Raw genomic sequence first — 27,933 nt, 5'->3', positions numbered from 1 at the left:
ATCGGACCCAGGGCCCTGGAGCTGTGAGGCATCAGTGCTAACTACTGTATCACCGTGCCGTCCCATTTATTTGTCAAGCAATAGTATGGAATGAATACATTTCATGCTCATCTAGCAGCACAGTGCATTAATAAAACTCTTACACATTTATAAATTTATTTTACCCCTCATGAATGATTCACCAATACAAAGGAAGAGCCACACCCAGTTGTACCGGATGATTGTTGTCATTCAGTTAATCACTCTATTCCACCTGTGTCATCATGTTTTCCCAAGGGCAACTTTTACAGTAATTCAATTTTTATTCTTGATTACCAACTTCATTTTGCAACGATTATATTAGTTGTTGACACTTTTGACAGACAAGAAACGGAATAAATGCCCAAGCAAACCATAATGTTACCATGGCAATGGGTTCTTTCTACTGAATTGCATCACCAACCTTCAATCTTTATCTAACTGCCTACTTCAGCGGTTGTTATTTTTGAACCTTCACATGCATAATCGGACTTTTGTTCGGAAAAACCCCAAACCGATGGTTCATTTGATTGTTTTGCTGTATGTTACTGCTTACAGTTGTCTGAACTACAGTGACAATTACAGATCGGTGGCCATTTTTTCCCCAAATCCCTGAAGTTGTTTGGAATATAATATTGCAATAACTAACATTTACATTCAAGGCTCCATCCTGATTATTGTGCATTACATTAAAATCATTGCTTGGTTAAGGTCCTATTGAGCTAATATTTGAATTAGATGATTTGGATGCAAATCTCTGTCTAATACATAATAGCAGCTCTGCTGTTTCTTCAATTCCATTTGAGACACAGTTACAACTTCGACCCATACACTCAATTTAATTAGCCGATCCCTGGTAGCCAATTTCCTGAGAGATTTCAACTGTAGTTGGATCAGTAGAGAGTAATAGGGAAGTTGGGGATTAGTTACAAATGAAGAAATTTGCCATTGCTTGAAGGTCACAGGATCTGTTTTCGGTCTGGGAGCCACTAAGCTGCTGCCAACTGCAATTAATTCTCTACTTATATGTCCATGTATGATTCTAGTTTAGGCAGAAGAGAATCAGGCCTAATCATTTTTGTTGTTATCCACTCCTACATGTCTCATGATGGATGGCTGGACCAGTTGAGTGTCAGAATCTGATCCCTGGGACTTGAGTGAATGAAGAAAGGCCAAATTATGAGAACATCCCAATCTCTAAAATCCATTTCTTCTCCAAAATGTTCTCCAACCTTATCAACGCAATGAGCATTTTTCATGGAATTCAGTGAGAACTTATAGTTAACCACTTCTTGACAGTAGTTTGCCTTTATCTAAACCCTTTAACAAATGTGAAATGATCTAAGTGCTGCACCAATATCTTGCCTGGAATTCTCCTGTCGCGCCCTGCCACTGGAATTGTAGTGGGCAGGGTGCGGACCATACAAAGATCCATTGACCTTGGACGGGATTCTCCAATTTTGAGGAGAGCATGGCTGGAGAATCTGCCGAGGGTCTCTGTTTTCACAGTGGAGGGTAATAATTTTTTCCCTAAAACTTCAGTTACTACAGAGGTTAGCAAAATTACTGTAACTAAGAAGAAGGTATTAGGTGAAGGCAGATCAGTCCCAGCAGCCTGATGGCCTACACCCTTGGATATTAAAGAGGTGACAACAGAGATAGTGGAAGAATTAGTTATGATATTCCAAAATTCCCTGGATTCTGGAAAGATACCAGACGATTGTTATATGCTAATGTAATACCCTTATTCAAAAAAGGAGAGAGGCAAAAAATGGGAAACCAGTTAGTTGGATCTCTGGTGGGGAAGCTGATGGAGTCAATTATTAAGGAGGAGATAACTGAATACTTGGAAAAACAAAACTCAATTCACCAATGTCAGCATGGTTTCATGAAGGGACTATCATGCTTGACAAACTTGCTTGAGTTCTTTGAGGATGTAACCAGTAAGGTGGATAATGGGGAATCTATGGATGTGGTATATCTCAACTTCCAGAAGACATGTGACAAGGTGCCACACAAAAGGCTGATCCAGGAAGCTAGATCCCAAGGGGTTGGGGATAGAGTATTGGTTTGGATAGAGCATTGGCTGACTGACAGAAAGCAGAGGGTCGGGATTAATGGGTCCTTCTGTGGATGGCAAACTGTAACTAGTGAGGTGCCACAAAGTTTAGTTCTCAAGCGTCAACTATTTACAATCTATATAAATGACCTGCAAGAATGTAACATAGCAAAAGTTGTGGATTATACCAAAATAAGTGGGAAAGCAGGCTATAATGAGAAGATAAAGAGTTTACAGATGGATACTGATAGGCTAGGAGAATTGGCCAGATTCTGGCAGATGGAGTTTAATGTGGATAAGTGCACGGTTATTCATTTTGGCTGGAAAAATAGAAGTGCAAATTATTATTTAAATGGGGCACAGTGCATCAGCGGAGAGCAATCTGGGTGTCCTTGTGCCTGCCTTCAATCCCATCAATTTCCCCAAAATTATTTCTCTGCTAATACTGATTTTAACCTTTCTTTGGTAACTATTCCAATAAGTGAGTCAGAATCACCCAAACTTTCCTAACTCAGAGATTTGTGGGGTTCCAGATGCAGGGTAATTGCCCAACAGAAGTTGAACCTTCCCAGTAAATTCCCATGGAGCCCTCCCTGTTGGGATTTCAGGTGTGGTCCCCCAGCACTTCTTTAAGTATAAGACCCTTGGACGACCAATAGATCTGGGCTAAGGGTGTGATAAGTCTCATTCAATCTGTAGCAATGACTGGAGAAGGAGATGAAATAGAAATCAATGGTAAAGGTGTAGAATTTGTTGCAATTGACACTGTTGGCTCTGATTAATTAAGGAAAAAATATCTTAGAACAAAAGTAAAGTTTACATCTCCCACAAGGAGGTATGTTTTGAAAATCATTCTGTATGCTGTAACTCACCTTTTGTGGTTTAATATTAATTCACGCTGGAGTTCGCGATAATTCTTAGAATCTTTCACAGGATTAATTAACTTTTTGGGTGTAATGAGCTCATTATTGCCATCTTGCTGAGTCACATCACATTTCTTTAACATCTCCTTGTTACCAGCCCAGGCATGTCCTGCAATAGAAAGCCAGTTTAATGTAAATATTAAAAGCATTTACGATTGAACATTGGATGTTATGTATTTTGCTAAAATCATTAAATATGATGGATGTCTCAATAGGAATCATCATAAAACTGTTACAGTGCATGCATAAAAATGATTTTATCACACTTGATTTGAGTGCATTGGTAAATATTGTTATAATCAGATGAGAAGGAATCAAATGGCTCCCATTATCTCCTTATTAGACTGCAATAAGCTTTCTTTAATTCATCATGGGCATTGCTGGCTGGCCTGTATTTTATTGCCCATCTCTAGTTACCCAAAGGCAATTGAGAGTCAACCACATTGCTATGGCTCTGAACTCACATATATGCCAGACCAGGAAAGGACAGCAAATTTCCTTCCCTAAAAGATATTAGTGAACCAGATGGGTTTTTCTGACAATGATTTTATGGTCATCACCAGATTCATAATTCCAGACTTTTTTTTATTAAATTCAAATTCCACCATCTGCCATGGCAGGATTTGAACCTGTGTTCCCAGAACCTTAGCTGAGTTTCTGGATTAATGGATTACTTGATTAGCTCAAACCTGAAAAACTATTTAAGTCAGGATCCTGTTGTCCAAGGGATTAGAATTAATAGTCTATCTCTAGTTGAATATCTTCGGTGATAATCAAAGACGCTTCGTTAATGAGAAAGGATTTGTAAGCCTATCCTATTAGGGAAGGCAATGATCAAGTTGTATTATCGCTGGACCATAAATCCAGAAATTCAGCTAATGTTCTGGGGACCCAGGTTCGAATCCCACTACGGCAGATGGTGGAATTTGAATTCAATTAAAAAATCTGGAATTAAGAATCTGACCATGAAATGATTGTCAGAAAAACCCATCTAGTTCACTAATGTCCTTTGAGGAAGGAAATCTGCTGTCCCTTGCCTGGTCTGGCCTACATGTGACTTCAGAGCCACAGTAATGTGGTTGACGCTCAACTACCTCAGGCAAATAGAGATGGGCAATAAATGCTGGCCAGTCAGCAATGCCCATGTCCAATGAACAAATTAAGAAAAGCACTCCTTTGATGAGTTTTGCAGACAGACGATCCCCATTCCCATGAATTGAAATGTGGAATGTATTCAAAATGGGGTAGCCAACATTGACCATAACCTCAAATCACCCTTAGTTTGTGCTTTTTAAAGAGTCTGCATTTAAAAGTTCAATTTATGTTTCCAGCCAGCAGATTAAAAATCATTATTTGACACAAAGCGTATCTTTGTGACAAAATTAAAAATGAAAATTCCTTTATTTAGTGTTACAGAAGGAATTAATAAACATTATCTAATCAAAGAGCTTGAAGGGGAGCTCTCATGAGAAGATTTTGAGCAAATTTACAAACACAAAAATAAAAATGCATCAGGAAAGAAGAATTTGCTTGTAGTGTTTTTTACATGCTCAGATACTGAATTACACTTGAAGAGCAGCCACTGTTAGATAGTCAACCACAGCCCACTAGCACATGAAAGACCCCCTGAATGCAAAAAAGTAAATGATCTTTTTGATGATGATAGATGAAGATAAATAGTGGTCTGGGCACCTGGAGAACCACCTTGCTCTTCTTCAAACAGTGACATAGAGGGGGCTATTCTCTTATCGTGATGTGCTTTTAGCGTGGCAGAATGGGAGAATCATGTGCGGGCCAATTCGTGGGATTCGCACATACGTTCCTGACATGGGCGCATCATCAAGCACCGGATAGCCACGTGGCCAGGACCACGCTGGAAACTAGCGGGAAGAGCAAGTAAGTGATTTTAATCTACTTTTAATCTTATTTTCATGTAATCAGGAGGCCTGGGACTGAAGTCTTCGGGCCTGCTATTATCTCCCACACTGCCAGTACAATTTCACCCTCTTTTGAGAAACTAGCAGAAAACCCCACTGGAGTGAAGGGGGCCCCACCAAGGGATTGGGTGGTTGGGAAATGGTACCCCCTGGGCATGGGCACCATGGCAGTGCCAGCCTGTGCCCCCGGTACTGCCCAAGGGGCAAATTGCCCATGCCCAGGGGGTAAGTTGGCACAGCCCACTGGGCAAGGGCCTGGGACAGGCTAGTGGTGAGGCTTAGGGGCATTCAATGTGGGGATCATGCTGCCACTCTGCATTGGGATCCAGCTGGGACCAGAGGAAGGCCAGCGATCAGGACAAGCTGGGGGGTGGTCTGCTGGGAGTCTGCCTCCCATGGCAGAGGTGGTCTTCCGGGGAGTTGGGGGGTGTCTGCGGGGGTGGGGTCTGACTCCTGAGATGGGGAACTTGCTGGGGAGTGTATCGTCACTGCTGGGTTGGGGGGAAGCTGGAGATCGGGGCGCTCCAGGATGGTAGGATGGTACGGGAGTCGGGGCTAGCCCGGGAATGTTCGTTGGAGCCTTGATCAGGCCATGGAGGCCATGGACTTACATTATAGTCAACAGACTTGCACCTTATTGAAACCATTCACTTTCTGTTGATCTCTAAATAAAATTCAGCCTGCCAGACAGCTTTCTCATTTACACTACAGGTTAACAAATTCTATTCAGTGCTGTTTTCAACCAGAACCAATCTCTAAATCATCAAGGACTCTTCACGAGATGTTGATCATAAGTTTCACAGAAATTGGCATTACCATAACTTAGATCCACAATAAAGTTACAAACTATTACCTTACAATTTTCTTAAGTTTGGTTTATATGCAAGTTCCTGTTTATTTAAAAGCTTTTCTAATAATATCCAACAAATGAATGGTAAATAATTGAGGCCAACCTTTATTATGAATACTATCATCAAGAAAACTACTTGTCCCCAAAATCTGGCCCACGACTGTCACTATAATCCAATACCATTGAAATCCATTACAAAGAACAAAGAAAAGCACAAGCCCTTCGGACTTTCAAGCCTGTGGCAATTATGATGCTCTAACTAAACTAAAAAAGACTTCTGCCCTTACGGAGTTCGTATCCCTCTATTCCCTTGCTATTCATGTAACCATCCAGATGCTTCTTAAACGTTGCTTGCTTTCACCACCTCCTCTGGCGACGCATCCCAGACACCCACCACTCTGCGTGAAAAATTTCCTCCACACATCTCCCTTAAACGTTCCCCCTCTCACCTTCAACATGTAGCCCCTCGTAATTGACACTTTTACCGTGGGAAAAAACAACTAATTATCCATCCTGTCTATGCCTCTCAATTTTTTAGACCTCTATCAGGTCTTCCTTCAGCCTCCGCCTTTCCAGTGAAAACAGTAGTAGTTGTCCTTCAAAACATTTTTATGCATATAACATGATTATATAAGAGTAATCTTTGCATTCTCACTGCTTTAATCTCTAACATGACTTCTTACTGCAACCTTTTTTGTCTTTATTGACATAACAATGGACATCATTGGACTTCAGGAAGATAAAGTGCTGAATGTTCCTACTTATTGTCAAGTCCAAATTGGACGTTGCACACTGCAGGGTGGATTTACACATTATGTTGTGCCAGATAAGTGAAAACCTCGGCTAATGTGGAAGTGTCAAAGGAATGTGAGATGGTTTGGAATGAATTACACTTGTTTAAAAATTAGATCTTTGGTATCCAGTGTAAATGTAATTACTTAGACAGTCAACTTAAAAAACGGATTTCCTAATGTAAATCCCTCCACCCAAGCCTCCAAATGCTCTTAAACCTTTGATTCGTTCTTTGAAACCCCACCCAGGACCCCTTACTGATTCTTCCCTTCCTGAGCTAACCAATCTTATTCACTAGTTCTCTGATGATCCTCAGGCCTCAAGGCACAGGGTCCATCCTTTCTCCATGTCAGACAACAGGAATGGGTTGCCACATGATCAGCCCCTACCCCTGCCATCAACCCAATTCATTTCATCAGTTGTTACCCCACCCCCATCCTCAGGAATTGATCTCCAGCCCAACTGTTCAAAGCCTTTTGAAGCCTATTTTGATTGACATTCCAGAACAGGAAGGTGTTAGACTGGGTGGAAGGGTATTTTGTTGGTCCACCAGTTGTCACTGCCACAGGGCCAAAGACAAATGGAGGATTCTGTAAACTTTCTCCCACATTGAAAGCTGCTCAAGAATGTAAATTTTACTGCAGGGAACTGCCAAATCCTCCTAACTGCAATAAATTGCACATGAAGTGAATCATTGTGATTTGTCGATACACTCTGACTGGATTTTTGATTCTGCTGATTTTAACTTTTCATAACCTGACTTATAACTATTGCCTGAGAAATATTGTCTGTCAGATTGTTACTTTTCATCAGTCAGAGGTTGGGAATGATGTATTGAAGTGAACGAGTTATTTGTCCACCTGCAGTCTGCCATTTCTCAGAATAGTCTGTCCATGAGGTTCAAAGAAGCATCAACTTCCCAGACAAAAAGGAACAGCAAAACTCCAAATCATCATAACTCATTTGTCCCTACAGATTTGCATATAAAGTATTCTGAACGAATAAAGTTGCAGAAATTAGAATAAAATATCTATGTTAGTTAAAGGGTAAATGCTAATTGACCTGGAAGGGAAACTTTTCAGTTTAAAAGAAACCTGATAATGTTCTTAGGCTGGACCTCAGTATAGGAAACTTCTAAGATGATCAATGGCCCACGCTCCAGAAACAGAGACTTTTGATTTTACTTGTGATATTTGATTTTAAGACCGTAAGATATAGGAGCAGAATTTGGCCATTCAGCCCATCGAGTCTGCTGCACTATTCAATCATGGCTGATATGATTCTCATCCCCATTCTCCTGCCTTCTCCTTGTAACCCTTAATCCCCTTATTGATCAAGAACCTATTGATCTCTGTCTTAAAGACACTCAAGGATTTGGCCTCCACAGCCTTCTGTGGCAATAAGTTCCATTGATTCACCACCTTCTGGCTGAAGAAATTCTTCCTCATCTCAATTTTATGGGAGCATCTCTTCACTCCAAGGTTGTGCCCTTGAGTTCTGGTCTCTCCCACTAGTGGAAATAACCTCTCCATGTCCACTCTATCTAGGCCTCTCAGTATTATGTAAGCTTCAATTACATCCCCCACTCATCCTTCTAAATTCCATCGCATATAGAACCAGACTCCTCAATCGCCCCTCATATGACAACCTTTTCATTCCAAGGATCACTCTTGTGAACCTTCTCTGGACTCCTTTAAAGGCCAGCACATCCTTCCTTATGTATGGAGGCAATACTGCTCACAATATTCCAAATGGGGTCTGACCAGAGCCTTATACAGACTCAGCAGTACATCCTTGCTCTTGTATTCTAGCCCTCTATAAATGAATGATAACATTGAATTTGCCTTCCAAACTGCCAACTGAACTACATGTTAACCTTAAGAGAGTCCTGAACCAGGACACTCAAGTCCTTTTGTGCTTCAGATTTCCGAAGCCTTTCCCCATTTAGAAAATAATCTACACCTCTATTCTTCCTATCAAAGTATTTTACCTCACACTTTCCCACATTGTATTCTCCACACTGACGGGGCAAATTTGGATTGAAACGATCTTGTGAGTGAACCTCTTGCCCTGTAGCTTTTGTTTCAAATGTTTATTGCATGTGGCTGTCAGCTAGAGAGTTCACTTACTGCTTTGACTTACCCCTCCCAGAGTGATGGAGCAAATGTAAAATGTCATTTCCTGTCAAGTGTTAAGAACCATTATAACTGGGAGGTGTGAATATCCCTGAGTGAACCCATTCCCTGAGGCATCAATACACTGTTTGTTGTGGTGTCTTTCAGATATTCAAGGAGACTGCTTTTGCATCTTAGTAAGAAATAATGTGGATATGCCGGCATTGGACTGGGGTAAACACAGTAAAAAGTCTGATAACACCAGGAGAGACTACTACCTGAAAAGAAATTCAATGACTCAGCTTGTTTTTTCCACTTACTTTTAAATATTTGATTTGAAGCATAGAACGAGAGTAAAAGATAGAATTAGAAGGTATGCTGGGCACAGTTTGCAAGAAGTTGCCTTGCTCGGGCGCCATCTTGGAAATATATTATGCATGTTTGTTATTGTTCTGTATTAGTATTCAAGTGTCTTCTCTTTCTGTATATTACCTGCCCAGTAAATAAATTTATCCTGCATACATTGGTATGTTACTTTTCATGTTCTGAGGTTGTAGCAGAGTAGCCAATGCCCAGAGAATAACATAGCATTAATTGTTAAACCTGGGCGCAATAACACTACAAAGAATAAAGATGCAAGTTTCAGCTCAAATGGGATTTATGCAAATTAACATCTGTCTGAGACTATTAAGGCTTGGTGAAGGGGTGGAAGTGACTCCTATTGTGTCAATGAAAGAGGGATCGTTATCACCCAATGATCAAACAGACTGTTTAATGCTTAACTTAACCTAAATTACTTGGAAACAAATGTCACCAACACAAGGAAGTGAATAGGGAGTTGAAATGGTTTATCCACTACCAGAGGAAAGCAATGCTGATATGAAGTTGAAATGCATATTTATCTGCACATTATAGGTATGATTTTTAAAAACTTTTTACTCCATTCTTAAAATTATAAAGCCAATGCTCAGAGTGGATTAGGCCAACCCAAATCCATTCCATGCTTTCTTCAAAAACCAAATTCAAATTCCAATTGAATCCAAGTTGTGGTCGCCATAAGAGATTAAAACAAGATCCAAGCTGATTAGATAAGGCATTGCACCCCAACTTGGGCCTGATCTGACTCAGGCAGCAGGATTTTAGTCTTGCTCAGGCAAGACTGGAAATTCCCACCCAAGATCAATGGAGATTTCCATTGTTGGACCATCGCCCCACCATTTCCGAGGCAAGCGAGGTGATAGAGTTCCAGCCTTGATCTTAGCCTAAAGGTCAAGAGGTGACGCTGAACCAAAGGGACAACTGATAAGACCATAAAACCGTAAGACATAGGAGCAGAATTAGGCCACTTGGCCCATCAAGTTTGCTCCACCATTCAATCATGGCTGATATTTTTTCATCCCCATTCTACTGCCTTTTCCCCTTCACCCTGCTCCCCTTATTAACCAAGAACCTATCTACCTCTGTTATCTATCTCTGCTGTCAATCCCTGATGCTGAACTGAAAGAAGCCTGAAACACAGCGTGCAAGCAGCAAAAGCACAAACACAACCATCAAATTAACTGGGAGTGCCTTCATGACAATGAGCATAATGAATGAGGCGCCACATGATTTGACCCATCATACTGCAAAACCTAACTTTAAGGAATTGCTAAGATGGATTTTGAAGGGCACTTGAGTTGTTGGCATGCAATTAGGAAAGGCAGAAAAAAGTTTAAGGTTAACCAGGCTGGTCCTGTCACTTAGTGATCAGGTTTTGAGTCCTCTGCCTGAAGGCAGATCATTGGTGATTATTTGCTAAACCACAACAAAGAGTTTTTTTTAACAATGGACAGGGTGCAAAGTCAGCCTAGCCTACCTCAATCAGAACCTTCCAGTGAGTTCTGGCAGGATGGGGAGGTGGTGTTTGTGTGTGTGTGTGTGTGTGTGTGTGTGTGTGTGTGTGTGTGTGTGTGTGTGTGTGTGTGTGTGTGTGTGTGTGTGTGTGTGTGTGTGTGTGTGTGTTGGGGAGGGGTACCTCCCTTATGTTGCCCCATGGCTGAGTTACCATCATCAAAATGTGACCCCATCAGCCCCTCTCCCCCACCCACCAACCCCGATTGTCAGGACTGCCTGGTTGGTTGTCCCTTGTGGAAAGAATACTTATGCACTATTCAGTGCAATTTTTTAAAGCCATCTTGGCCTTTTTGGCTAAGCTGAAGCATTAGAACAAGCCTGGGAAGGGATGCAATGCCTCATCTCATCAGCTTGGATATTGTTTGGCCCCCATGCAGGGACCATGAATTGAATTCAATTTGAATTGGGTTTTTGGTTGCAATGAAGTACCAAAAGATACACAAAAAAATTACCTACTCGTCAAAAGCCCCTCAGCATTAAAAGACCTGTTCATTCTGCAGTTGAGGCCATTGCCAGCAGTGAAGTTGCAGAGTGGCAGGCCCTCTGATGGGACTTGCGACTCTTGGAGGTAGGTCACTATCTTCTATTGAAAGATGGTTCCAGTGATGACTTGTTAATTGGCTGCCAAGGCAAAATGCCAGATCTGGTCCCACTGGATGGTTCCCACTTTCCAGTTGGCAACAAGACTTCCAGCCCCAAATGATAGAAATGCTGGTTAAGAGGACCCAATGTAATAATATCTATTGGTGAATGTTAAGAGGTGATTCAAGAGCATGGTTACTCAACCAAGAAAACAGGACTTTTTTTTCAAATTGTTGCATCAAGAACATTACCACAACTGTTTGGCATTTTGTGTTCTTATAAGTGCCATAAACAAGTAGATGAAAACAAAATCCCACATTGGTTGACCAAAACGTGAGTGACCCCCTGAGGCAGAGATAGCATGGTCAAATAAATCACATTGCGCTGGTTGCAGGGATAAGAGGACTGTCCACTAACCTGTGAGAAGTATTTGCACAAAAATCATGTTTTATTAAATCAAATCTCATGCAAACTTGGGCATTCCAGGGAACATCAAAATTCAATTACCGTTTGCAAAACACTAACAGCAGCAGACATGGACTAAAAGAATTTCTCTGGAATATAGTGCCAGCAAGATACTTTAAGGGTTCCTTCCCCAGCAGAACAACAAGACCAAATGATAATGATGTTCTGAACACAGGCTGTTTTGAAGCTGTGTGCTGTTTTGCCTTCTCTCAGAGGATGGTTGTAGAGAATTTTTTTTCTAAACTGGAGGCCTGTGACCAGCGGTGTGCCTCAGGGATCAGTGCTGGGCCCACTGTTACTTGTCATTTATATTAATGATTTGGATGAGAGTATAGGAGGCATGATTAGTAAGTATGCAGATGACACTAAGATTGGTGGCATAGTGGACAGTGAAGAAAGTTATCTCCAATTGCAACAGGATCTTGATCAATTGGACCAGTGGGCTGATGAATGGCAGGTGGAGTTTAATTTAGACAAATGCGAGGTGATGCATTTTGGTAGATTGAACCAGGGAGTACTTACTCAGTTAATGGTAGGTCGTTGGAGTGAGTTACAGAAATAAGAGATCTAGGGGTACATGTTCATAGCTCCTTGAAAGTGGAGCCACAGGTGGACAGAGTGGTGAAGAAGGCATTCGGCATGCTTGGTTTCATTTGTCAGAACATTGAATACAGGAGTTGGAATGTCTTGTAGAAGTTGATCAAGACATTGGTAAGGCCACACCTGGAATACTGTGTGCAATTCTGGTCACCCTATTATAGAAAGGATATTATTAATCTAGAAAGAGTGCAGAAAAGATTTACTAGGATGTTACCGGGACTTGATGGATTGAGTTATAAGGAGAGGCTGGATAGACTGGGACTTTTTTCTCTGGAGCGTAGGAGGCTGAGGGGCGACCTTATAGATGTCTATAAAATAATGAGGGGCACAGATCAGCTAGATAGTCAATATCTTTTCCCAAAGGTAGGGAGTCTAAAATTAGAGGGCATAGGTTTAAGGTGAGAGGGCAGAAATACAGAAGTGTCCAGAGGGGCAATTTTTTTCACATAGAGGGTGGTGAGTTTCTGGAACAAGCTGCCAGAGGTAGTAGTAGAGGCAGGTACAATTTTGTCTTTTAAAAAGCTTTTAGATAGTTCATAGATCCCTACAGCGCAGAAAGAGGCCCTTCGACCCATCGAGTCTGCACCGAACACAATCCCACCCAGGTCCTACCCCCATATTATATACCCACTAATTCCTCTAACCTCCGCTACCCTGGACACTAAGGGGCAATTTCTTAGTATGGTCAATCAACCTAACACACACATCTTTGGACTGTGGAGGAAACCGGAGTACCCGGAGGAAACCCACACAGACACGAGGAGAATGTGCAAACTCCACACAGCCAGTGACCTGAGCCAAATCAAACCCAGGACCCTGGAGCTGTGAAGCAGCAGTGTTAACCACTGTGCTACCGTGCTGCCAGACCTGCCAAGTATTTCTAGCATTTTCTGCATCTATTATTAGGTCTCATTTTTTCCCATGCCTGTGCTGTGAAAAAACTTGTTGATACATTTCCTTATGTCACAATTACACTTCAGATGGTAGTTAATTAGCTATGAAGTACTTTGGAACATCTTGCGATCATGCAAAGTTCTTTATAAATGCTTTATTTTTCCCATTTCATTTGTCTAGTGTACATCTGTTACATTCCAGATGCCACAATCTAGATGAAACAATTTGATCAAGAAATTGATTTTAAACCAGAACACAATGTCTCAAACAAGTGGCCAAAGGCATCTTGTCAGATAGGGCATTGGTGAGGCCGCAGCTGGAGTACTGTGTGCAGTTTTGGGCGCCGCACCTGCGCAAAGATATTTTGGCCTTGGAGGGAGTGCAGAGGAGGTTTACTAGGCTGATACCGGAGTTGAGGGGGTTAAACTATGAGGAGAGGCTGAATAAACTAGGCTTGTACTCGTTAGAGTTTAGAAGAATGAGGGGAGATCTCATTGAGACGTATAAGATGATGAATGGGATGGATAGGATAGAGGTGGAGAGACTCTTCCCGCTCAAAAAAGACAGTAGGACTAGGGGGCACAGCCTCAAGATAAAGGGGGGGCGGTTTAGAACAGAGTCGAGGAGGAACCTCTTCACTCAAAGGGTGGTGAATCTCTGGAATTCTCTGCCCATTGAAGTGGTGGAGGCTGCCTCGCTAAATATTTTTAAGACGCGGGTTGATGGGTTTTTGATAAGAGAGGGGATTAAGGGTTATGGGGAGAGCGCGGGAATGTGGAACTGAGCCACGACAGATCAGCCATGATCTTATTGAATGGCGGGGCAGGCTCGAAGGGCCAGATGGCCTACTCCTGCTCCTATTTCTTATGTTCTTATTCCAAAAATTGGAGGGGGGAAAGTTCTATTCCCACTGGAGAGGCTGGCAGCGTAGCACTGAGCAGGCCACTGCTCATGCACCGTTCTGTCAACACCGGGATCAGTGCACGTGCAGTAGTTCTACACTGCCAGCCTCCCAATTGCTGGTGACCTGCCTCATTGCTGGCTGTGCAATCCCCCCAGTGACCCAATCGCTTGCCTCCCAAACCCTCCAAATGCCCGGCTCACCTTGATCTTCCCTCCATCCCCTACAGCCTTGATCTCCCATTAACCTTGTCCCCCCCTCTCCTGGCAGCCCCAACCCCTCCCTGCAGTCCCAGCCACCCCTGCCCACTGCACCCCCCCCCCCAAACACCATCCCAGCAGCCCAACCCTGCCCCACTCCAATGCCCAGCCCCAATCGCTGGCCTCACTCCCTCTGCTCGAGACCCTTAAGCGGAGTGGCAGTGGGACTCCCCACCCTCACTGATCTCCATCCAGACGCCCCTCCTCCAGTAAGCCCTGCCGTTATTAGGCCACCCCCTTGGCACTGTCCAATGCCCCCTGGGCATTGCCCACTGGGCACTGCCGGGGGCCAGGCTGGAGCTGCCAAGGTGGCAATGACCGGGGGCATCCTCCCAGCTCCTGTCCCTCTGGGGGGCCTTGATTGTCCCCATTCACTCTAGTGGGATCTGGCTTTCAGCTCCCTGCAAGTGGGAACTAAAGTAAACCCTGCTGGAGCGAACCGATCTTAGTAAGAAGTCTCACAACACCAGGTTAAAGTCCAACAAGTTTATCCGATAGTAAACCCACTAGCTTTCAGGGTTTGCCCCTTCATCAGGTGAGTCACCTGATGAAGGGGCAAACCCTGAAAGCTAGTGGGTTTACTATCAAATAAACTTGTTGGACTTTAACCTGTTGTGAGACTTTTTACTGTGTTTATCCCAGTCCAATGCCAGCAGCTTCACATCATGTGAACCAATCTTGGCAGGGGGGAAGACTAAGCGGGCCCGTGAACTTCAGTTTTGGGCCCACTAATGATATTTAAATACAATTTAAATGCTTGTTTCAATAAATTATGCAGCTCTGCGCTGATTTCTGGCATTATATTGTGTTCCCCTTGTTATAAACCGCCAAATGAAAGTTAGGCAAATAAAGATTTATATGCATTGGACTAATTTTGATATCTGTCGCTTTTATTGTTTCCTGCTTTGTACAGAAAGACTTGCACTTACAAAGAGTCTTTCACAATCTCAGGATCTCATTTAAGTACTGTTTTGTATCACATTGCATATTGTGAGAGCTTCAAAGGCTATTTGAAGTGTAGTCACTGTTGTAATTTCGGAAATACTGCAGTCAGTTTGCAAACAGCAAGTTCTCACAATCTACAATGTGATACTGATCAGTAGTTAAATGATCTTTCAATTATTTTGATTGACGGGTAAATAATGATTAAAAGCAGAAAGCAGTGTGTCGTGGCATTTTCAGACTAGTAATCTAGAGACCAGACTAGTAATCTAAAAATCCAGGATAATGCTCTGGGGACCTAGGTTCAAATCCCAATATTGCAGATGGCGCAATTTGAATTCAATAGAAAATCTAGAATTAAAATTCTAATAATGACCAGGAACCATTTGGTTCACTAATCTCCCTTTGGGAAGGAAATCTGCCATCCTTACTTCGTGTGGCCTATATGTGACTCCTGGTCCACAGCAATGTAGTTGCTTCTTAAATGTCCTCAGCAATGGGCAATAAATGCTGGCCCAGCCAGCGATGCCCACATCCCATGAATGAACAAAAATGGAGAGAACCCATCAGGTCATTCTCAAACCCCCGTATCATGGGATTTTTTTTTGACCTGGGAGAACAGAAGTGGCTTTGATTTATTATCACATCCAAGAGACATACCTCTAACATTCAGTACTGCACTGGAATGTCAGTCTTGGTTTTTGTGATGTGACCCCACAACCTTATGATTCAGGGGCATGAGTGCTGCCAACTGAGTGACAGTCAACCCTGTACCTCCTGTATTGTAATTTGTGAAGTTATCCCAAGCAGTTTAACTTTAAGCATATTCCACTGCAAAATGACAGCCAAATTCTGCAGATGCTGAAATAAAAAGAGAAAATTCTGAAAGTACACTGCAGGTCAGGCAGCCTCTGTGGAGGGAGAAAACGAGTTAACCTTTCGGTTTGACGATCCTTTGTCAGAGCTAGGATAATTTAGGGAACAGATATTGAACCAGGCAAGAAAAGTAAGAAGGAGAGGAAATGACCAAAGAGGACGGCAGTGAAGTGCGGAGGGCAGGAAAGATTAAAAGACAAAAGAGATGATAGCGAAATGCAAAAAAGAGATTGTAACGGGGATTATAATATTTGTCCATCCTAGCTATAGGGCAGAAACATCATTCACTATTTGAAACTCCAAAAATATGGGGGTTAGGTTTATTGGCCATGGTAAAAGCTCCTTAGATTTAGGGGGATTAGCAGGGTAAATATGTGGGGTTATGGGGCTATGGCCTGGGTGAGATTGTTGGTCTAGGCTTGATGGGTCAAAATGCTTCCTTCTGCACTGTGGGGATTCTATGATTCTATGAAACAATTTGTTGTTTGTATGTATTCTTTGAAATACTGAAGCGGAGATGCCAGCGTTGGACTGGAGTAAGCACAGTAAGAAGTCTCACAACACCAGATTAAAGTCCAACAGGTTTATTTGGTAGCACAAGCTTTCAGAGTCTCGCTCCTTCTTCAGGTGAGTGAGGAGTGTTCACAAACAGGGCATATATAGACAAAAACTCAGTTTACAAGATAATGGTTGGAATGTGAGTCTTTACAGGTAATCAAGTCTTAAAAATACAGACAAGTGAGTGAAGAGAGGGTTAAGCACAGGTTAAAGAGATGTGTATTGTCTCCAGCCAGGACAATTAGTGAGATTTTGCAAGCCCAGGCAAGTCGTGGGGTTACAGGTAGTGTGACATGAACCCAAGATCCCAGTTGAGGCCATCCTTACGTGTGCGGAACATGGCTATCAGCTTCTGCTCAGCGATTCTGCGTTGTCGTGTGTCATGAAGGCCACCTTGGAGAATGCTTACCTGAAGAACAAAACCTGAATGCCCTTGACTGCTGAAGTGTTCCCTGACAGGTAGAGAACACTCCTGCCTGCTGATTGTCGAGTGTTGTTCATTCATCCATTGTCGTAGTGTCTGTATGGTCTCCCCACTGTACCATGCCTTGGGACATCCTTTCCTGCAGTGTATCAGGTAGACAATGTTGGCCGGGTTGCAAGAGTGTGTACCGTGTACCTGGTGGATGGTGTTCTCACGTGAGATGATGGCATCTGTGTTGATGATCCAGCACGTCTTGCAGGAGTTGCTGTGGCAGGGTTGTGTGATGTTGTGTCTTCTCCGGAGCCTTCAACATGTATCAATAAAGATGAACATTTCACCAAGGCCATCCCCACACCTCCCACATCTTGCCTTCAAACACCCGCACAATCTCAGACCACTGTCCGCAGCAAACTACCCAGTCTTCAGGAGAACAGTGACCACGACACCACACAATCCTTCCACAGCAATCTCAGCAAGACATGCCAGGTCATCGACACGGATGCCATCATCTCATGTGAGAACACCAACCACCATGTACATGGTACACACTCTTGCGACTTGGCCAACATTGTCCATCTGATACACTGCAGGAAAGGATGTCCCGAGGCATGGTACATTGGGGAGACCATGCAGACACTACAACAACAGATGAATGAACACCGCTCGACAGTCACCAGGCAGGAGTGTTCTCTTCTTGTTGGGGAACACTTCAGCAGTCACGGGCATTCAGCCTCTGATCTTCAGGTAAGCGTTTCCCAAGATGGCCTTCACGACACACAACAATGCAGAATGGCTGAGCAGAGAGTGATAGCCAAGTTCCGCATACATGAGGACGGCCTCAACGGGGATCTTGGGTTCATGTCAAACTATCTGTAACCCCCACGACTTGCCTGGGTTTGCAAAATCTCACTAACTGTCCTGGCTGGAGACAGCACACACCTTTTTAACTTGTGTTTAACCCTCTCTCCACTCACATTTTCTCTACCTTTAAGGCTTGATTACCTATAAAGACTCACATTCCAACCAAATCGAGTTTTTGTCTATATATGCCCTGTTTGTGAACACAACTCCTCACTCACCTGAAGAAGGAGCGAGACTCTGAAAGCTTGTGCTACCAAATAAATGTGTTGGACTTTAACCTGGTGTTGTGAGACTTCTTATTGAATTTGAAATAACAGTAAGGCTTGCATGGTTCTGCTCAGTAGCAATCTGGAGCTCAGCTTTGAGTTTAGTTCCCAATTTGACTGTCACTTTAAAATCACAACACAAAGACTTCATATGAGAATCCATATAGTTGCGATTCATGATCAGTTTCTGAACTGAAACTGATTGTGGATCTGAGGTGTCAAGGCAGAATACAGAACGAGAGGGCTGATTTTCTCTTTTATAAAGGTTGCTTTGCATCTGTAACAAAGGTGAGAAAATTGGCTCCTTTCAGTCTGTTCAACGGGAAGGAAATTAACATCGGAGGCACTCATTCATCTGATTGTCCTCCAAATCGATTGCCAATGATTTTCAAGATCCCAGAGCACTTGTCAAAAATAGTTGTTCAGCTCCTTGAATATACTAATCAGGGAGTAAATGCGTGTCTTAGGGGCTTGTTGCCACAACTGGTGCCCACATTGGGTGCCCCGCAAAGCATATAGTGATCATTCAAGTAGCTGAACTGGTAGAAGCTGCTGATGAAAGGGTAAGGGCAGCATGGTGGCACAGTGGTTAGCACTGCTGCCTCACAGTGCCAGGGACTCAGATTCAATTCCGGCCTCAAGTCAGTGTCTATGTGGAGTTTGCACATTCTCCCCATGTCTGTGTGGGTTTACTCCGGATGCTCTGATTTCCTCCCATAGTCCAAAGAAGTATGGGTTAGGTTGATTTGCCATGATAAATCAACCGTGGTGTCACAGGATTAACAGGGTAAATGTGTGGGGTTACAAGGGTAGGGTCTAGGTGGGATTGTGGTTGGTGCAGACTTGATGGGCTGAATGGCCTCCTTCTGTGCTGTGAGGATTCTATGATTGCTTTTTATGCTTACATTAATCTCAGAAGGAGCTGAGCCACTCCTGCTGGAATCTCATCCCCATCAAGACTTACCTATAAACTGGCTGTTTATCCATTTGCCCAAGCTAGGGTGGAGTAAAGGATCAGCCAAACAGGCTTTGCCTGATGCAATTTTCTCAAAGCTGCCTTGGCCTTTAGGCTAAGACGAAGTGCTAGATCGAACCCGGGACGGGGTGCAATGCCTCATCCTGTCAGCTTGGATCTTGTTCAATCAAGCCCAAAGTAGGGTGAAATGTTTTGTCTTGTCAGCTTGGATCTGGTTTGTCCCTCATGTGGGGGGCCATGAATTGGATTTAATTTGAATTGGATTTTTTGATTAAAAATAAAGTACTGAAAGGTACCAAAAGAAAATCGGCAGACAAAGGGCTGCAACTGGTGAGCTGCAGTGGAATGCCTGATTGGGGTCCACACTTCATACTGACGATACCCAAAGCCCAATTTGAACACAAGAACATAAGAAGTAGGAGCAGGAGTAGGCCATCTAGCCCTTCGAGCCTGCCCCGCCATTCATTAAGATCATGGCTGATCTGTCGTGGCTCAGTTCCACTTTCCCCCTCAACTCCGGTATCAGCCTAGTAAACCTCCTCTGCACTCCCTCCAAGGCCAAAATATCTTTGCGTAAGTATGGCAACCAAAACTGCACACAGTACTCCAGCTGCGGCCTCACCAATGCCCTTGTGGCTGCAAGGTGACAGGGACTGGGAGCTGAATGTCCAGGGGTATCAAGTGTTTAGGAAGGATAGGCGGGAGGAAAAAGGGGGGGGGGGGGCGCGTAGCTCTACTGATTAAGGATAGCATCAGGGTGGTAGCAAGGGATGATATAGGAACCAAAGAGCAGAACGTGGAATCATTGTGGGTGGAGATTAGGAACAGCAAAGGGAAGAAGACGCTGGTGGGTGTCGTCTATAGGCCCCCGAATAATGATCTGGAGGTGGGGCGGGCTGTTAATAAGAAATAGGAGCAGGAGTAGGCCATCTAGCCCTTCGAGCCTGCCCCGCCATTCAATAAGATCATGGCTGATCTGTCGTGGCTCAGTTCCACTTTCCCGCCCTCTCCCCATAACCCTTAATCCCCTCTCTTATCAAAAACCCATCAACCTGCGTCTTAAAAATATTTAGTGAGGCAGCCTCCACCACCTCAACGGGCAGAGAATTCCAGAGATTCACCACCCTTTGAGTGAAGAAGTTCCTCCTCAACTCCGTTCTAAACCGCCCCCCTTTTATCTTGAGGCTGTGCCCCCTAGTCCTACTGTCTTTTTTGAGCGGGAAGAGTCTCTCCACCTCTAACCTATCCATCCCATTCATCATCTTATACGTCTCAATGAGATCTCCCCTCATTCTTCAAAACTCTAATGAGTACAAGCCCAGTTTATTCAGCCTCTCCTCATAGCTCAACCCCCTCAACTCCGGTATCAGCCTAGTAAACCTCCTCTGCACTCCCTCCAAGGCCAAAATATCTTTGCGCAGGTGTGGCGCCCAAAACTGCACACAGTACTCCAGCTGCGGCCTCACCAATGCCCTATACAGTTGCAGCAAGACCTCCCTACTTTTATATTCAATCCCCCTTGCTATGAAGGCCAGCATCCCATTCGCCATCCTGACCACCTGCTGCACCTGCAAGCTGGGTTTTTGCGACTCATGCACAAGGACCCCGAGGTCCCTCTGCACTGTCGCCTGCTGCAGTTTTTCGCCCCGTAAGTAATAGTCCTTCCTACCATTCTTCCTACCAAAGTGGACCACCTCACACTTGCCAACATTAAATTCCATTTGCCATTTCCTGGCCCATTCGCCCAGCCTATCTAGATCCTTCTGTAGACTCTCCACACCCTCCGCACAATTTGCCGTTGCCCCAATCTTGGTGTCATCAGCAAATTTCGACACCCTACACTCGGTTCCCTCCTCCAGATCATCTATATAAATGGTAAAAAGCTGAGGCCCCAGCACCGACCCCTGGGGCACTCCACTAGTCACCATCCGCCAATCCAAATAGCACCCGTTGACCCCCACTCTCTGCCTCCTATTTGACAACCAATCCTCTATCCACGCTAACACCCTACCCCCAACTCCATGTCCCTTGACCTTCTGCAATAACCTCTTGTGAGGTACTTTGTCAAACGCCTTCTGAAAATCTAGAAAGACCACATGCACCAGCTCTCCTCTATCCACCACCCTAGACACATCCTCATAGAACTCCAGTAAATTTGTCAGACACGACTTCCCTTTAATGAAACCGTGCTGCGTCTGCTCTATCAAGCAATTCCCTTCAAGATGCCTCGCAATTTCCTCCTTAATGACAGATTCTAACATTTTACCTACCACAGACGTTAAACTAACCGGCCTATAATTCCCCGCCTTTTGCCTGGCACCCTTCTTAAACAACGGCGTAACATTAGCCGTTTTCCAATCATCCAGCACTTCCCCGGAATCCAGCGACGTCTGGAAAATAACCACCAAGGCATCCACTATCACCTCCGCCATTTCTTTCAGAACCCTCGGATGCATTCCATCCAGTCCTGGGGACTTGTCCACAATCAGCCCCTCCAGTCTGTCGAGCACCGCCTCTCTAGTAACAATAATGTCATTGGGACCCTCCAGTCCTACCACCTTTCCATCTCTAACACCCGGCAAATTATTCACGTCTTCCTCCGTGAAGACCGAAACAAAAAAGTTATTCAAGACCTCAGCCATTTCCCCATCCCCTACTACTAAGTCCCCCCTCTCATCCTCTAAGGGTCCAACATTCACCCTAGCCAGCCTCTTCCTTTTTATATATTTATAAAAACTCTTGCTATCCTTTTTTATATTAAGCGCTAGCCCAGCTTCATAGTTTCTCCTACCCTTCTTTATCAACTTCTTTGTCAATCTTTGTTGACATTTAAACCTCTCCCAATCCTCTTCTCGCCCACTACTCTTAGCTACTCTAAATTCCTCCGCTTTTAGTTTAACACTTTCCTTCACCTCCTTCGTTATCCACGGTTTATTACCTCTCCTCCTACTATCCTTTTTGACCATCGGAATAAATTTCTGCTGAGCACCAAGAAAGATCTCCTTAAAGATCCTCCACTGCTCCTCAACAGACCCTCCCTCCAACGCGCTCCCCCAGTCCACATTCGCCAATTCCTCTCTCATCCTACCGTACTCCCCTCTGTTCAAACAAAGGACACGTGTCCGGGAACCCACTTTCTCCTCCTCCATCTGCACCAGAAACTCCACCATACAATGATCACTCTTCCCAAGAGGATCCTTCACCACAAGGTCCCTAATTCTACCCGCCTCATTACATAGCACCAGATCCAAGATAGCTCGCTCCCTCGTCGGCTCCAACACACACTGTTCGAGGAAACTATCCCGGCAGCATTCCAAGAACTCTTCCTCGAGCCCCCCGCGTCCAACATGGGTCGACCAATCAATATGCAGATTGAAATCCCCCATAACTACGGCCGTCCCATTCCTGCACGCCGCACTTATTTGCACGTTAACAGCCCGCCCCACCTCCAGATCATTATTCGGGGGCCTATAGACGACACCCACCAGCGTCTTCCTCCCTTTGCTGTTCCTAATCTCCACCCACAACGATTCCACCCTCTGCTCCTTGGCTCCAATATCATCCCTTGCTACCACCCTGATGCTATCCTTAATCAGCAGAGCTACGCACCCCCCTTTTCCCTCCTGCCTATCCTTCCTAAACACTTGATAGCCCTGTACATTCAGCTCCCAGTCCCTGTCACCTTGCAGCCACGTCTCTGTAATGGCCACCAGATCATATCCATTTGTGTCGATCTGCGCCACCAGCTCATCCACTTTATTCTGAATGCTTCGTGCATTCAGATAAAGCGCTTTCATCCCAGCCTTCACCTGGACCCTATTTGCTGTAACGCCACCAACCATACTCACGCCCCCTACTCCCTCTAATATTGGGACATCCTCGGCCTCTTCCCTTACCTGTACCCTCTCCTTAACTTTAGACCTCGTAACATCACCTACCCTCGCACCCTCCCCCCCCCAGTTAGTTTAAAGCCCTGTCTACAGTCCTCTTTACTCGATTCGCCAGCACTCTGGTCCCAGCACGGTTCAGACCAACCCCATCCCGCCCGAACAGGTCCCACCTACCCCAATACTGGTGCCAATGCCCCATAAATTCAAACCCATTCCTCCCACACCAATCCCTGAGCCACCCATTCACTTCCTTAATCCTGTCAACCCTACGCCCGTCTGCACTCGGTTCAGGCAGTAGCCCAGAGATAACCACCTTGTCGGTTCTACTTTTTAATTCCATTCCCAGCTTTTCATACTCCCTCCCCAGATCCTCAGTCTGCATTTTGCTTACGTCGCCGGCACCCACATGTACCACAACGACCGGATTCTCATCCTCCCACTCCAGGTTCCTCTGCAGCCCAGCTGCGACATCCCGTACCCGAGCACCAGGCAGACAACACACCCTTCTGTGCACTTTGTCATTGTGACAAAGGACAGTGTCAATACCCTTCACCCCACTATCCCCAATCACTACTACGTTCCTTTTCCCCTTCTCTTTGCCTATGTCCTGCTGCAGCACTGTACCGTGTGCAGCTTGCTCACCAACGTCACCTGCCTCGTTCTCGTCCAGCCTGGAAGCAAGAACCTCAAACCTGTTATGCAGATTAAGAGGCTGAGGCCTCCGCTCCTCACCCCCCTTCCTCCTCCCAGCAGCCCCCTCTTGTCCCTGACCCTTAGAGTTAGCCAGTCTAGGGGGGGTGGATCTCACTTGCACCCCATTGACAATGGCACCCTCTCTCCCCTTGATGAGCCTCAGTGTCTGTAGCTCAGAGGCCAGCTCATCCACCTTGAGCTGGAGCTCCTCCAGCAACCTGCACTTACTGCAGATATGGTCACTGGGATGGACCCTGGGGTCCACCAGTTCCCACATCATACAGAAACCACACATCACATGCCCCTCCATTATTCACTGTAGTAGTTTTGAGAAAAATTTTTTTTTTGATTTTTTTTTTTTCCTTGTTTTTCAAACGAACTCACCTGGCCGTTTTTCCTTCAAGCCCTTTTTGATATTAAGCCCTAGTAGCTCACTCTGCTTCCCACTCACTCCACTGCCCGCTCAGACGCTGCCCGCTGTCTACACCAGGCCTCCTTTTAAACCTGGCACTGACTTAAAGCTGATGTCCCACAAGTGCCTGCTAACCACTCCCTCAGAATTCTTAAAGCAGTAAATACAATAAATAAATGCTTTAAACAGTTCTACAAAGAACAAAGTGCTTTAAACTTATTTTAAACAGGTTTTTAACAGGTAAAATCTTAGCTCTCTCTCGGCTCTTTCACTACACGCAAATAAATGCGGCGTGCAGGAATGGAACGGTCGTAGTTATGGGAGATTTCAATCTACATATTGATTGGTCGACCCATGTTGGACGCGGTGGGCTCGAGGAGGAGTTCTTGGAATGCTGCCGGGATAGGTTCCTTGAACAGTGTGTGTTGGAGCCGACGAGGGAGCGAGCTATCTTGGATCTGGTGCTATGTAATGAGGCGGGTAGAATTAGGGACCTTGTGGTGAAGGATCCTCTTGGGGACAGTGATCATTGTATGGTGGAGTTTCTGGTGCAGATGGAGGAGGAGAAAGTGGGTTCCCGGACACGCGTCCTTTGTTTGAACAGAGGGGAGTACGGTAGGATGAGAGAAGAATTGGCGAATGTTGACTGGGGGAGCGCGTTGGAAGGTAGGTCTGCTGAGGAGCAGTGGAGGATCTTTAAGGAGATCTTTCTTGGTGCTCAGCAGAAATTTATTCCGATGGTTAAAAAGGATAGTAGGAGGAGAGGTAATAAGCCGTGGATAACGAAGGAGGTGAAGGAAAGTGTTAAATTAAAAGCGGAGGCGTTTAGAGTAGCTAAGAGTAGTGGGCGAGAAGAGGATTGGGAGAGGTTTAAATGTCAACAAAGATTGACAAAGAAGTTGATAAAGAAGGGTAGGAGAAACTATGAAGCTGGGCTAGCGCTTAATATAAAAAAGGATAGCAAGAGTTTTTATAAATATATAAAAAGGAAGAGGCTGGCTAGGGTGAACGTTGGTCCCTTAGAGGATGAGAGGGGGGACTTAGTGGTAGGGGATGGGGAAATGGCTGAGGTCTTGAATAACTTTTTTGTTTCGGTCTTCACGGAGGAAGACGTGAATAATTTGCCGGGTGTTAGAGATGGAAAGGTGGTAGGACTGGAGGGTCTCAATGACATTATTGTTACTAGAGAGGCGGTGCTCGACAGAATGGAGGGACTGATTGTGGACAAGTCCCTAGGACCGGATGGAATGCATCCGAGGGTTCTGAAAGAAATGGCGGAGGTGATAGTGGATGCCTTGGTGGTTATTTTCCAGACGTTGCTGGATTCCGGGGAAGTGCCGGATGATTAGAAAACGGCTAATGTTACGCCGTTGTTTAAGAAGGGTGGCAGGCAAAAGGCAGGGAATTATAGGCCGGTTAGTTTAACGTCTGTTGTAGGTAAAATGTTAGAATCCGTCATCAAGGAGGAAATAGCGAGGCATCTTGAGGGGAATTGTTTGATAGAGCAGACGCAGCACGGTTTCGTTAAGGGGAAGTCGTGTCTGACAAATTTACTGGAGTTCTATGAGGATGTGTCTAGGGCGGTGGATAGAGGAGAGCCGGTGGATGTGGTCTTTCTTGATTTTCAGAAGGCGTTTGACAAGGTACCTCACAAGAGGTTATTGCAGAAGGTAAGGGGGCATGGAGTTGGGGGTAGGGTGTTAGAGTGGATAGAGGATTTGTTGTCAAATAGGAGGCAGAGAGTGGAGGTTAATGGGTGCTATTCGGATTGGCGGTTGGTGACTAGTGGAGTGCCCCAGGGGTCGGTGCTGGGGCCTCAGCTATTTACCATTTATATAGATGATCTGGAGGAGGGAACCGAGTGTAGGGTGTCGAAATTTGCTGATGACACCAAGATTGGGGGAACGGCAAATTGCGCGGAGGGTGTGGAGAGTCTACAGAAGGATCTAGATAGGCTGGGCGAATGGGCCAGGAAATGGCAAATGGAATTTAATGTAAGCAAGTGCGAGGTGGTCCACTTTGGTAGGAATAATGGTAGGAAGGATTATTTCTTACGTGGCGAAAAACTGCAGCAGGCGACGGTGCAAAGGGACCTTGGGGTCCTTGTGCATGAGTCGCAAAAACCCAGCCTGCAGGTGCAGCAGGTGGTCAGGAAGGCAAATGGGATGCTGGCCTTCATAGCGAGGGGGATTGAATATAAAAGTAGGGAGGTCTTGCTGCGGCTGTATAGGGCATTGGTGAGGCCGCAGCTGGAGTACTGTGTGCAGTTTTGGTCGCCGTACTTACGCAAGGATATTTTGGGCTTGGAGGGAGTGCAGAGGAGGTTTACTAGGCTGATACCGGAGTTGAGGGGATTGAGCTATGAGGAGAGGCTGAATAAACTAGGCTTGTACTCATTGGAGTTTAGAAGAATGAGGGGAGATCTCATTGAGACGTATAAGATGATGAATGGGATGGATAGGATAGAGGTGGAGAGACTCTTCCCACTCAGAAAGGACAGTAGGACTAGGGGGCACAGCCTCAAGATAAAGGGGGGGCGGTTTAGAACGGAGTTGAGGAGGAACTTCTTCACTCAAAGGGTGGTGAATCTCTGGAATTCTCTGCCCGTTGAAGTGGTGGAGGTTGCCTCGCTAAATATTTTTAAGAAGCGGGTTGATGGGTTTTTGATAAGAGAGGGGATTAAGGGTTATGGGGAGAGGGCGGGAACGTGGAACTGAGCCACGACAGATCAGCCATGATCTTATTGAATGGCGGGGCAGGCTCGAAGGGCTAGATGGCCTACCCCTGCTCCTATTTCTTATGTTCTTATGTTCTATACAGCTGCAGCAAGACCTCCCTACTTTTATATTCAATCCCCCTCGCTATGAAGGCCAGCATCCCATTAGCCTTCCTGACTACCTGCTGTACCTGCAGGCTGGGTTTTTGCGACTCATGCACAAGGACCCCGAGGCCCCTCTGCACCATCGCCTGCTGCAGCTTTTTGCCACGTAAGTAATAGTCCTTCCTACCATTATTCCTACCAAAGTGGACCACCTCACACTTGCCAACATTAAATTCCATTTACCAGTTCCTGGCCCATTCGCCCAGCCTATCTAGATCCTTCTGCAGACTCTCCACACCCTCCGTGCAATTTGCCGTTCCACCAATCTTGGTGTCATCAGCAAATTTCAACACCATACACTCGGTTCCCTCCTCCAGATCATCTATATAAATGGTAAATAGCTGAGGCCCCAGCACCAACCCCTGGGGCACTCCACCAATCCGAATAGCACCCATTAACCCCCACTCTCTGCTTCCTATTTGACAACCAATCCTCTATCCACGCTAACACCCTACCCCCAACTCCATGCCCCCTTACCTTCTGCAATAACCTCTTGTGAGGTACCTTGTCAAACGCCTTCTGAAAATCAAGAAAGACCACATCCACCGGCTCTCCTCTATCCACCGCCCTAGACACATCCTCATAGAATTCCAATAAATTTGTCAGACACGACTTCCCCTTAACGAAACCGTGCTGCGTCTGCTCTATCAAGCAATTCCCCTCAAGATGCCTCGTTACTTCCTCCCTGATGACGGATTCTAACATTTTACCTACAACAGACGTTAAACTAACCGGCCTATAATTCCCTGCCTTTTGCCTGCCACCCTTCTTAAACAACGGCGTAACATTAGCCGTTTTCTAATCTTCCGGCATTTCCCCGGAATCCAACGACGTCTGGAAAATAACCACCAAGGCATCCACTATCA

General features: G+C 45.0%; 1 protein-coding gene across 1 annotated transcript in view; it reads right to left on the bottom strand.

The window, feature by feature from the left end:
• LOC145357009 (protein FAM107B-like) overlaps window positions 1–27,933 on the bottom strand; it is a 62,681-nt gene that overhangs the window by 20,041 nt on the left and 14,707 nt on the right. Inside the window, exon 2 of the mRNA XM_080210050.1 lies at window positions 2,950–3,109. Within this exon, the coding sequence (XP_080066176.1) occupies window positions 2,950–3,083 (134 nt within the window). The 5' untranslated portion in view covers window positions 3,084–3,109. The remainder of the gene's footprint in view (window positions 1–2,949; window positions 3,110–27,933) is intronic.

This window comes from Carcharhinus amblyrhynchos, chromosome 22 (genome assembly GCF_965287045.1).
Source record: "Carcharhinus amblyrhynchos chromosome 22, sCarAmb.v2.hapA, whole genome shotgun sequence".
In the NCBI taxonomy this organism is placed as follows: Eukaryota; Metazoa; Chordata; class Chondrichthyes; order Carcharhiniformes; family Carcharhinidae; genus Carcharhinus; species Carcharhinus amblyrhynchos.
The sequence above is the reverse complement of the archived record's forward strand: the minus strand, read 5'-3'. Positions and strand labels throughout refer to the sequence as shown.